General features: G+C 36.4%; 1 protein-coding gene across 2 annotated transcripts in view; it reads left to right on the top strand.

Moving 5' to 3' along the window:
• LOC121425059 (retinol dehydrogenase 11-like) overlaps nucleotides 1–13,225 on the top strand; it is a 31,108-nt gene that overhangs the window by 7,946 nt on the left and 9,937 nt on the right. Inside the window, exons 4-5 of one of the 2 annotated variants that reach the window (XM_041621017.1) lie at nucleotides 6,095–6,302; nucleotides 10,786–11,235. In XM_041621017.1, coding sequence (XP_041476951.1) covers nucleotides 6,095–6,302; nucleotides 10,786–10,990 — 413 coding nt within the window. In that variant the 3' untranslated portion in view covers nucleotides 10,991–11,235. Of the gene's footprint in view, nucleotides 1–6,094; nucleotides 6,303–10,785; nucleotides 11,236–13,225 lie in introns of those variants that run through there. The other variant, XM_041621025.1, reaches the window with a different exon arrangement.

The following is a 13,225-nucleotide window of genomic DNA, read 5'->3' as shown; positions in this document are numbered from 1 at the left end:
CCTTTACGCTTGAAAGGCCGTTTTGTCAACGGTTTCCTGACTATATCTTAATCGAAATATAGGACATCCCCCTACAATAAGCTTTTTTATCCACCATCTTATCTGTTTCCTTCCTTTGTTATTGAGATATATCAGGTATATACAAAATAGTTTAAGCGGCTACTATTCGACATACTTCATCAGTATGCTTAGTTAAAAAAAGAAAAGGCTAACCATTTGTTTACCATTTATTTCCTCATTAAGTCAGCTCACTTGCCTAAAGCCCCCTTCCTAACTAATCATCAGGACCAAGGTTTGTTGTCATCATACCGGACTTAATCTTGTGAAAGAGTAACAATATCACACCCAAGGGCCCAAGTATCTATTTATTCCATTCTCAAAAAATCTGCTTCAAGATGTTAAGTATCTATCTCGCGACCAACAACAGCACATAAGAGCCTGCTCAAGTTAAATTAACAAGAGGGCATTAAGGCATGATACCCCGGCATAATACCAAACAAATATTTTCCGACCCACCCTTGACGAGTGGCATGTATATGAGGTACACAATATATTAACTTCAAGCATTGATCTTCAGTTTTGAACGACCATAGTGGCATTCCGATGCAGTATATCTGACCACTCGTAACAATGTGGAATTTTCCCAGTCGAGTGAGTGCAATGTGACTATCACTTAAAAAAACAATTAAGATAAATTTATACCCTTTGACAATTCACTCTTAATAATATGTTCAAAACTGTGGAAATACGACAGTATGCCTGATCAACTGAGTGTTGCCAAGTGGCATGTTTGAAACGTGTAACGAGTGATCAAACAACCGAGAAAATATGCCTAATCAATATAACACTTGACATAGCAACGATACCATTTATCTTGATTAATTCAATCAAGTTCAATAAACCATTAGGCATTAAGGCATGATGCAAAACAGTCGTTCCTATTCACCCTTGCCGAGTGGCATGTGTGAAAGAGGTACACATTGTATTAACCTCAATCATTGTAACTTTTAGAATGAACATAATGGCATACCGATGGAGATATCAGCTCCACTCTTACAATAATTGGGATGTGAAATTCTGGTGTACAAAGTATAAATACGGTATTGTGTCAAATCTTTTTCTAACCGACACTCCACCCTGATAACTGTGAAAATTTGGATGAAAAAAAAAATGATCATTTAGTTTTAGTTAATACAAGGCACGCACAATTTGCGGAATGACATGACTCTGTATAAATTCCGTTGGCCAATGTTTAAATGACCAAAAATAATCAGAGTAACAATTCCATTCACAATAATGTGGAATTTCCCTTGTCAAGTGGAATGTAATGTAAACTATCATTAAAACAATTAAAGTAATTTTATACCTTCTGACATTCCACTCTTAATGAAAATATATTCAAAACTGGCGAAATACGGACAATAAGGTATACATGTTCAACTGAGTGTTGCCAAGTGGCATGTGTAAAAACGTAACATGCGATCAAACAAAAAAAAGTGCCTAATCAATGTTGCACTTGACATAGCATCGATTTCATCGTAATTATTTCAACCTTGAAGTTCAGTAAACAGTCAGGCATCAAGGCATGATGCAAAACAATGATTTTTCTATTCAACCTTGCTGAGTGGCATGTATATAAGAATATAATACAATGTATTAACATCCAGCATTGTAGCTTGTCTTTTTGATCGAACATAATGGCATACTGATGCATGATATCAGACCCCCTCTTACAATAATTGAGATGTGAAATTCTGGTATACAAAGTATAATACGGTATCGAATGAAATCTTTTTTAACCGGCACTGTACCCATAAATGTGAAAGTTTGGATGAATAAAAAAAAAAAAAAAAAAAAAGTCCTTAATTTTAGTCAATGCAAGGTACGCATAATTGACTGATACTTGCGGAGTGGTCAGTAGCGGACCGCGACCCGGACGAGACTAAGCACTGGGGGGGGGCACTGCATTGTCTGTGAACAATGCCGCCCCCAACGCCTCGCGTCCTCCGGGCCACGGTCAGCCACTGAATATGTATAAACTCCGTTGGACAATGCTTGAATGCAAGCTTTTATGACATTCTTTAAAGCCAATTTATACCATCTGCTATCCAGCCACTCTTTAAAGCCAATCTACCATCCAGCACCCCGCCCTAAAAAAACATTCGTATTCAATTTGGGATGGACAAAAATAATCAGCGTAACAATTCTATTCGCAACAATGTGGAATTTTCCCTGTCAAGTGGAATGTAATGTCGACTATCATAAAAACAAATAAGGTGATTTTATTCCTTTTGACATTCCTTTCATAATGAAAACAAATTACAAAAGCTGGCTAAATATGAACAGACATTCAGGTATGCATGATCAACTGAGTGTTGCCAAGTGGTATGTGTAATAATGTAACACGCGATCAAAATAATAAAAAAAAGAACCTGACCAACATAGCACTTGACATAGCATCGCTTTCATTGATCGAAATTATTTCAATCAAGTTGAGTTCAGTGAACAATTAATCATTAAGGCATGATGCAAAACAATCATTTTCCGATTCACCCTTGCCGAGTGGCTTCTTTTGTTATTCTTCTGTAAACCAATACAAATTGAGATTTGGTATGAGAAGAACTGCTATAACCATGTGCCATTTATTAAACTAGCATTATACGTGATAAAGGAATGAAGAAAAGGAAAATCAATAAAATAAATGGTAGAATACTTAAAATTCCATATAAAATAGCGTCGTTTTAATAAAAACAACTAGAACAAAATAAAGCAGATTTCTTGCCTCTCAATTAGCTGGTTACATTCAATAACGTTAATGGAGCTATTCAAATTGCCCATGCTAATTTGTTTAGAGCCATTGTAACATATAGCTCTATTCAAATAATGTTCTCTGCCAATTAAAGCTATCTGCCTGAAGCAAATCTTTCTATTCCTTCATTTTTTTTGTTTCATTGAATATGTAGATCAATAACCATTAATAAAATTTCAAACATTCTAATTGTTGGAAGAGTCATCCCGTGTGCTTATTATAAAAACAAACAAACAACCAAACAAAAACAAAAACCTGGGATGTGCGATAGAAAAAGACGTAATACATAGTCACCAGCAATGATGCAAAATTGTAAATGCACACAGAGCTATTCATCCTGTCTATTACCTTCTCTAGCAATATTTATTCTTTTATGAAATTGATTTAAGGTTATGCCTTTAAATTAGACTAAGAAGATTTACTGTCATGTGCATTCCATTCCTTTTTTTTCCTTTCTACCCCTTTTTTGGGGCTAAAAGTGGTTTAGTGAATGAGCCAAGAGCTCCTTGAGAAAACCCTTCATACCTTGCAAATTCATGCTCAAAATTAATTAATTGTAAGTTAGGTAATATTTGTGTACCTATATATCTTTTCCACAAAATCATAAAGAAAGGGTGATTGTTCCATCAACGTCTCCTAGTTTCTTCATTCTAGATAAAGATTCTTCTTGTTGCATGAAATATCTTTAATAATCAAAATATAAGCCCTGTTGCTTTTCACTTTTGAAACGCTTCATCTCCTTTCCTTCCTTAAAAAAATAGTTTTTAGTATTAAACTCGTTCTCCATCCAGCAGTGATCAATGTTGATAAGAGTGCACAATATTTGTTCTCACATCACGCTTTAGTTATTGCTGTTATATTTTCCTGTCTTCTTTATCCTGCATTTCTCTTGCTTTTTTTGTTTGAATAGGAATATACCATTCTTCAATCATCCTCATTGCATCTTCCACAAATAATGAAACAATTTTGCTTCAGTTGACTCGCAATTTGTTATGAAATATTTATCAAACCAAATTCAGTTAAACGGTTTAAATGATGTTTAGAAGGGTCTCACTTAGCGAAAAACCTCTTTAACTCCGTTGTCTAGAAAATTAAATGCTTAGTGTAAGCGAATGTAAACATAAATGATACTTATCCAAGCTTTTCTCCTTGCAATCTCATAGCGCCAGTTGCTTATTCGGGAGATTATGCTCTGCACCAGCAGCTACCTGAAGACGTATTCCTGGGTTACCGGGATGTGTCTCCGTAGGAAGTGGCCGAATGAACGCATGTTGCCTCTCCCGTGGCACATAAACTCGATCGATGTACAACTTCCAAGGTTCGCTTCGGGAGAAATAAGCCATCTTACCTGAAGACCGGGCTGCCTTTAAGGCTGGCAGTTGAGCTCGTTGACGTTCTCTTATTCGCAGTGGGAGATCCTCTGTAATAAACATGTGTGAACCTTTCAAATTCTTCGCCTTTTGAAACACAGCAGCGCGATCTTTATATCTCAAAAATCTTGCAATGATGGGGCGCGGTCTTCTGGTAGAGTTGATCCGATGGCTCGTTGAAATTCAATCCTATCTGCAACCGCTCTATCAAATCTAAGGTGCTCCACATAAAAGTCCCGTAAAAGGTTCTCCACATTTTCCTCTTGATTACCTTCTGCTATTCCGTGGAAAAGTAAATTTTCCCGATTAATGTATGCCTTGAGACTGTCAATTTCCTGGTTGACTATTTCCTTATCCTCCTTTATTTTCTGCTGAAGTTCTGAAATACTTTGTTCATTAAAAGTGACCGAATTCACAACATCGTTAAGTTTTTCTTCAAATTTCTTTATTTTGGCTTCAAAGTTAAGTTCCAAAACTTGAATTCTATCTAGAACCTTTCCTATCTCCTCTGCTAACAGATTCTTAATGGCAGGCAAGAGAGCAGGTCCTTCTGGACTAGAGCCGGTAGATGGTCGGGGGCGTTTCCCGCCTTGTTTCCCTCGATGACCGCTCGACATTTTCGTAGTTCCCGATATCTTTTTCAACTTCAAATATCCACGTTACGTAATGGAGAGAGGAGGCGAACCTGCGATACGTGTCACTCTCTGACGAACATGCTCCGAATACAATACAGAATGATATCGATATCAGGTGCGGATCCAGGAGGGGGCCGAGCCGGCCCCGCCCCCCCCCCCCCCCTATTTTTTGACAACCTGCAGAAAAAAAAGTTTACTCTTTACCTTGATAGAAACTACGAAAAACAGAAAGAAAAGTAAGAAAGAGGTATTTTACCCATGATGTGTAATTTACAGTCTCGTAACGACCGGCCCGACCCCGAAAGGAAACAAAAAAAAAGGAGAGGGGAAGAATTGGAAAATAGACTTTATATAAAAGTTTTCGCTCGCGCTTCGCGCTCGCATTGCCTGTGTAATGAATCCCATTCAAGAGGGTTAAATAACACTAATATATAACCAGTAAATATACAATATATCCAGTTCTGATATCAATTTGCACACAATTCTCTTGCACATCAAGCATTTATTATTTTGCTTGATTTACACAAATTGTTAATGTGTATCAAAATGTTCGGCTCGCGCTGCGCGCTCGCATTGTTTAATTTGTGAGATACCTATGCTCTTTGGAAATTCATACCAAAATTTGTCAAAATGCTCCTTTAATATCATGTCAGTATATCAAAAAATTAAGCTCATGCTTCGCGCTCGCATTTGATTGTTTGAAACGCACAGCTTGTTTATTTAAATAAAAACGCGCTTAGACTGTTCATTTTTTTCAGGTCGGAATATCAGAAATTTTGAGCTCGCGCTTCGCACTCTCATTATTTATGGTGATACTTGTGACCTCTTCAATAATCACTAAAAACAGTTCTAATTGAGTCACTTTTCACGTTACTATATGATAAAATTTCGGCTCGCGCTTCGCGCTCGCATTGTTTGGTTGGATACTTATCTTTGTTCATGATTATAAAGACTGCTCTGAATCTTCAGTTCTAAGGACATAAAATATCAAAGATTTTTAGCTCGCGCTTCGCGCTCGCATTATATATTAAGACCACATGAAATACCTAATATTGTTTATAGCAATAAAAACTAACATATACTTAAAACTTCAGTCTTTAGTTAGGACTACCCTGTGAAAAACCAACAAAAAAGTCAGATTGTAGCAGCCAATCGAGAAAATGTTGATCAAATATTTTTCGCCCCCCCCCCCTATTGGCGAAAGCTGGATCCGCCCCTGGATATCAGTTTGTAATACGGCAAGTTTAAATTACAATGAAAATTGTATTTTACCCCTACAGGAATATCTGGGTTGAACCGCTATCTTGAAAGTAAAGTGGCAAATATTCACTTCACTAAAGTGTTAGCACGCCGCCTATCGGGGACTGGTGTCACAGCGTATTCAGTAAATCCGGGGACTGTATACACGAGCATCTGGGAGTCCAGTCGAGTTACCGTACGGTCCGGAATATTACGTTTTCTCTACTTGGTGGGAATGCCCCTTCTAGTGTGAGTTGGTTTGAACCCCCCCCCAAAAAAAAAAAAAAAAAATCCTTTTTTTTAATCAGCTGTTCATACTATGTATATGTAGGCTTTGTAATTCAGTCTTCTGCAACGTGGAAATAAAAAAAATTTGATATGACTTTGTAAAAAAAAAAAATCATTTGCCGAAAGAACAAAAGAACTTCCGATGGGTCATGAGAAAACAATTGGACTATATAGCAAAGAATAAGAAATATGGGAAGGCCATCACCTAATAACCCTATATAGCCGAATGATTTCTGATTTTCTATATTGAAATGTCATTTCTCAGATTATGAGACAAGTTATTCTGTTGGAACATTAAAGTTTCAATACACACGAAAGAGATTAAGACCACTGATTGAATTATTATTTTTAGAATGAGGAACAGCTCATTTTCTTGTGAAAAGAAAAGTGATCAGTCTTTCATTTTGAAATCCAGTAAATTAAGACGGAAACAATTACTTCAGAGTGCATGGATTATACCACTACGCCATGTAGGCATACTTTATTTTATGCAATATTTAAATTAAAACACTGCGCCTTATCGATGCACACCACCCAGTGGGTAACCACTAGGCCGGTGTGGCAGATAGTTAGACGTTTTTGTTAGATGTCGTCTTTTTATTTTATCATGGAGATGTACCTTGAAGTCGTTTTCCCCGAAGTCCTCCGCCATGTTACTCGGGCATATCGAGGCTGACGGGAGTGGTGGTGTTATGGTTTGGGTGTTTGGGGTTTTTTGAGGGGCATTTGTAGTTCGATTTTGAAGGTTTCAGAGCTTCTTAAACTGTTAAAGTGATCATTTCTTTTATGAGATTGTTCCAATGGTGATTGTTTCGGGGAAGGAGCTGGCTAATTGTGTTGTTGGTATAAAGGTAGAGTTCACCTTGAATTGTTCATCGTTTGGGCGTCTCAGTCGTGTTTCCTTATTTTTCCTTCATAAAGCTGCAATGTCTTACTGTTGATGATGTCCATTTTCTTCAAACTTCCCTTTTTATGTGTCGGTTTAATGCCAAAATGTTACCTACCTGCTTATCCGATATGTTTCAACAAAATAATACTATCCATACCTACCACACAAGACAAGCATCTAAATATGCATTTGTATAACCCTCGCACACTGTTGGCTCACAAATCTGTCAGACATTATGGACCTGATGTTTGGAATTCGATACCTACAAGTATTAGGAATATATTATCAGTGCATTCCTTCAAAAATGCGGTAAAACGCATACTTGTCTCTAAGATGTAATTTTTTTAGCAAGACACAATTTGTTGTACTGTACATTGTACTTAAGGATTGGTATAATTTCAAGTATTATTACACCTCACACACTCCTTGTAAATATTTGTAAATAGTTGTGGAACATAATAATTGTTTATTTAGTTTTCTTTGTTTTGTTTTTCTTTTTCTTTCCCTTCTTTGAGTAATCATTAGTTTTGACTTTTCAGTATTTTTTTTATATTTATGTATGCAAATCATATATCCAAAGGTCTGACAACAGCTCAAGCATCTGCTTAATTTGTCATACCACTGCATGTCTGCAACCTTGTTATAATCAGTTATGTTAATGTCATGTTAATCATCATAATTATACATTATTATTATGTAAAATTCAATGTAATCAATTTTGTGACGGTTACACTATATGTAAATTATCATGACATGCAGAAATAAATAAATAAATAAATAAATTTGAGGCGTATCTTATAGGTGGAGTTCTCCATGTATCGTCTTAAAGAAGCTCAGGAGGCGTAGATTTTTTTTATTCCGTCCTCCGAGTCTCCGACAAATCTGTAACGCTGGATTCTCTACTGAACTTCTCCATCACGAATCGAGAAATCCGTCTTTTTAACATTTCGAAAGATTTCAGATTCTTGATTGTACTTGGTTGCCATGCAATGCAAGCATACTCGAGATGGGGGTATCACCAAGGTGTGATAGAGACGCTCTTTTATCTTTTTGGAACTACAGTGATGTAGTTCCAGTGATGTAGTGTCTTAAATGTCTTAAAAATTGCTCCTATAACAGTCAGCTGCAGGACTCGCATGTTTTATAAGGCTTATTTCTGGTATTTCTTTTGTTGTTGTTGTTTTTTTTTGTTTAAGGAATTCTGTCACTGTCCCATGACTTTCTGTTCCTGTGCCAGTTACAGAATTCCTTGCTTTCTATTTAACGTCACATAATCTAATTTATTCGTACTACATTATTTATCTGGATTTTTCAGTATTCTCTGGCTCGCCGCACTGGTGCTGTGGCGCGGATCCGCTAAATCTGCTGTTATGCGCATCTGCAGTGGTGTGGGCGTGCTAGAGAATGCTGAAAATTGGTGGAATTGTATAATGTCATTTTTGTACTGATTATTTATGTATTTTGTATGTAATGTTGAATAAGTGTTGTCATGTAAATTTTAATGCCAGCGGAGGCCGAATTTCTGTGTTTTTACAGACAATAAATATTTGAATCTTGAATCTTGATTGAAGTTTCTTCTGATAACGTTTTGGACCTTTGTACTCTTGGATATTGCATAATATGTTTATCCCATTTCAGATTATTTTATATGTAGCTCCCCAAGTATTCGTGACTGTTATTTTCCCTAAGTTGTATGCCTAGAAGGGTGAACATCGTATGGCCTGGATCTTTCTTCCTAGTTATCCTCATAACCGTGTGTTTTAGATGCATTGAATTTCATTCCCGGTGCTAGCCCACTTGAAGAGGCTGTCAATTCCTTTTGAGCAATCCAGCCACTCCATCGGAGTGGCTTGACATGGTATGGTATTATACAGTCATCGGAAATTAATCTTCTGTACAACAGATCGCTTCTGTAAAGTCATGTATATATAAATAGGATGAAAAGGTGCGGGCCGAAAACTGTAGCCTGCGGTATACCTCTCAAGACTGGTAAGCAGTTCGATGTTTTGTCGTTTACCAATGTCCTTTGGGAGCGACGCGTCAGAAAGGATCTTATCCACTCAAGTTTCTTGTTGCAGAGACCATACATTTGTAGATTCTGCAGCAGTTTTTGATGCGGAACAACATCGAATGCCGTAAAAGTCAAGGGTGGCGATGTCACACGTCTCCTTACGGTTGTCGATTGAAACAATATCATGGATTGTAGCAAACAATTTAGTATAACATGATCTACTCTGTAGTAAAGCATGTTAGTAATCAGAAATGATCGAGTTGGTGGAAATATGTTTCATCAGCTGGCTATACGCTTTATCACTTGGGACTATAATTGGCTGTTTCACTCTTTGCGCCCTTCTTGTAGATAGCTGCATTGTGTTCACCAGTTACATGATTTCTTCCAATCTTAAGTCACAGTATGCAAACACATGAAAATAAATTAAGCTCATCGGTTCACAAATGAAACATTTAACCTTTATGCTCATGAATAGGTATCTGTTTAGGCATTTTGATGTTCAGCAATATATATCATATATGTATTTTATGTATTTAATATATATATTCTTGTTAGTAAAGTGTTTACTTTTATCACCAAATGAGTATATGCTTATTTAAGGCTCCCATAATATATATATAATATATATTGCTGAACATCAAAATGCCTAAACAGATACCACGTATTCATGAGCATAAATGTTTAATGTTTCATTTGTGAACTGATGAGCTTAATTTCTTTTCATGTGTTTGCATACTGTGACTTAAGATTTGAAGAAATCATGTAACTGGTGAACACTTTACTAACATGAATATCAGTATGTGGGACTAGAGTGAAATTTTTAAAGGTGAAGCAATAAAATATCATTGGTTTTAATATATTTTGTCAATATCATACAAATAATTAACATACACGAAAATCAAGTTAAAAAATTATTTGTCCGGGGGTCAAATTCAAGGTCAAAGTAAAGGTCAAGGGTCACGACCTTATAAATCGCTCCAATACATTATTTGATGCATGTTTTGGATTCCTCTCTGAATTTCCTTTTGATTGGTACCAGTTTCGTGAAAATTGGTCAACACGTTACGATGCAATGGCCATTGAAAGTTGAAGGTCACGCCCATTTTTGTCAAAACAAGGAGAAAATGGCGGGTCGTAGCGTGAGAACCGACGGACCGATTTGACTATTTTTTTTTGTTTTGTGCGTGGGTCATGGTGAATTTTATGTGTACCAATTTACAACGAATTCCGAAAGGGTCGGGTGCAAAATTGCACTTTCATTGGGTGAATTGGCATGGAATGACCCTGGAATTATTGCTCAGCCGATCTACCTGTTTCTCCTTGATCATCAGTAATGGTTTGGTTTCCAGTCTTAAGAATCTGGATCCCAACGTTATCCTTTCGTCTGGTTTTGATGTATTTCCAGAAATCCTTATAACCTGCTTGAGATAGATCTGATATGAATTCTCGTCGTGCCTTAATTCCCGAGCTCTTTGTTGATTTGATTGTCATTCTATCCTTAGTCTAAAATATCCTAACACAATATGCTTATCGTTTCTGCTCAGATTCTTGCGAAATGAGAAGGATGGTGCCCAAACCACTATCTATTGTGCTATCGACGAATCAATCGCACAACTTTCTGGCGGATACTTCACCAACTGTAGCCTTGGAAAGGAGTCTAAGTTGGCTAAAGACGAGCAAGTTGCCAAACAACTTTGGCATATCACCTGCAAGGCGACTGGCGTCGACCCTAATATCTTACCAGAATAAAGTTTTCTGTCTCATTTTAAATTTCAATATCAACTTTTATTTCACTTTCGATGAATGAAAAAGTTCACTTGTCCCCTTTGCGGGTTGGGGAGGTGATATTTCTAAAGCTAGATAATTAAAAGAAAGTACGGAGTCTCTGTGTGTCTGGATAGTTTCAATTCTAACCACCCCGCATTATGAAAAATACGAGACATTTGACTTCCTCCTGCTCGTACGCACGGGCGTCGGTCGCGACGCGTCGACATAACACATGATATTTTTTATGGAAATGTGCACCCTTTTTTTAAAAAGTTGATGGAAAGGGGGAAAAATTAATCGTATCAAGTCGGGGTATTCAGTAATAAGTACAGGAGAAACTATATTTTACTGATTTTCATGATTCATCCCATTTGATTAACTCATCTTACTATTCGTGTTTTGGGGCTAATCTTTCCCTTACGCATTGCTTTTTGGCAGAAGTTCTATGGAAAATGCACCTTTTTTCACACAAACTTTAAGACACTCTGTATTCATTCCCCCATTGCTCGAGAATGAATGGGCAGTTAACGACGGGGTGAAAGATTTATTGAAGAATGGAATGTATATTTCATGAAAATGAAAGCCATTTTCCCATTGGGTGTTATCTTCAATACGGGTTTTTTTGATGAAGTTAGTTGTCGAATAGGCTCTCCTGGCATTTGAGGTCTCTATCGGTGACGTCACTCAGGATCGTCATGCCTGAATCATCGGCCAGGCAGGGGTCGCAATGGTGTATGATTTATGCATAATGCACTCGATATATATACAATAATCTTGTCCTCGCGTTCAAATGAATGTGAAACTCATATTATTTTCATCGGAGCGTCCAACAGAACTGTAGTACACATTTCTTTGTTATAAGTGAAATAAAGTCCCTCCAGTGAGTTTGATCACCCCTGTTGTGAAAATGTATCACCCCAAAGTTGTAACACAGTCAGCTGTTTGCACTCAGGGTCAATCCATGACCTGTGTGTGCGTTCAAGAGTTGTACACGATTTTCTGTCTCATTTAGGCAGAAATCTTTCATAATATTCATTTTAATCTTTGAGAAATGTATTGTGGGATTGCCTGATTATTGGAAAGTTTCCTGTAGATGTCCACAAAATGTACTTGACCATGACTACAAAGTTACTTTGCGTGATATAAATTTCGTATTGGAATTTTCTAGAAATGAATGAAGAAGTTTACTTTTATATCGTGATAAGTGCCAAATAAACTTGATATTTTGAAGAAAATACAAAAATAACTCATTAGCTTGAAAGAATTGTAGTTTATATATCAAATGAAAGAAAATTATTTGACTGTAACGAAATATTCATTCCAATAGTTTTAGCGATTGGATATTGTTTGTTTTTATGTTACGTTATGAATTCAGGTCGTAAATCAGCATTAAGGGATCTTTTTTTCACATATCGACAAAGAACTTATATGTGTTCGTTATCCACACACACAAACTCTCACCCATATCAGTGTGGAATGAGAGCATTTTCTCTTTTCAAAATAAGATTCATTGATAAACTCATCTCCGAATGATAATAAAAAGAACCATCCCCCCCCAAAAAAAAAAAAAAACAAGCAAACGAAAAAAAAACACAAACAAGCGAAAAGAAAACAAAAACACTAACATTAACTAATTTCTTTATTTATATCATCTGTTACTAAAATAGTTATTTACATTTCATCGTTATTTACAATACATTTTCACACAAAATATACCCTATTCATTTAGATGAACAAAGAAATATAATTTAAATTGGATAAAAATGACGCGGATGTTTTTTTTTCAAATGGATGGGGCAGTCACACCATGAACCGTCATCTAAGAAATGCCTAAATTTATTCATGTGTGACGTCGAAATGACACCTCGGTGCAGAATGTCGTTTATCTACTATGCTGTAAAATGGTTTTCATCTCTTTATATGAGGGGCATAGTCTCAAACAAGGATAACAGAATTATGCTTTACTTTTAATTCTGTGACGTTATACTTGCCAGCTTCTCCATATCATTTTGTGTACAAGGAAAGCCGCTTGTGCGCGACATCATTTAAAACAAAATTCATGAATTTATTTCTTAAATGAATTTCGCTAAATGCTATCAATATGTTTATGATCTCTTTTCTGCATAAATTAGATCCAATTTGACGTCAGAAAATATTTCCGCTTTCAAGAACCCAACATGCCTTAATACGAACACAAGTCATGTAGAATGGTAGACC

The sequence above is a fragment of the Lytechinus variegatus genome, chromosome 1, assembly GCF_018143015.1.
Source record: "Lytechinus variegatus isolate NC3 chromosome 1, Lvar_3.0, whole genome shotgun sequence".
NCBI lineage: Eukaryota > Metazoa > Echinodermata > Echinoidea > Temnopleuroida > Toxopneustidae > Lytechinus > Lytechinus variegatus.
Note: the sequence above shows the minus strand (reverse complement) of the source record. Positions and strands in the feature narration are given on the sequence as shown.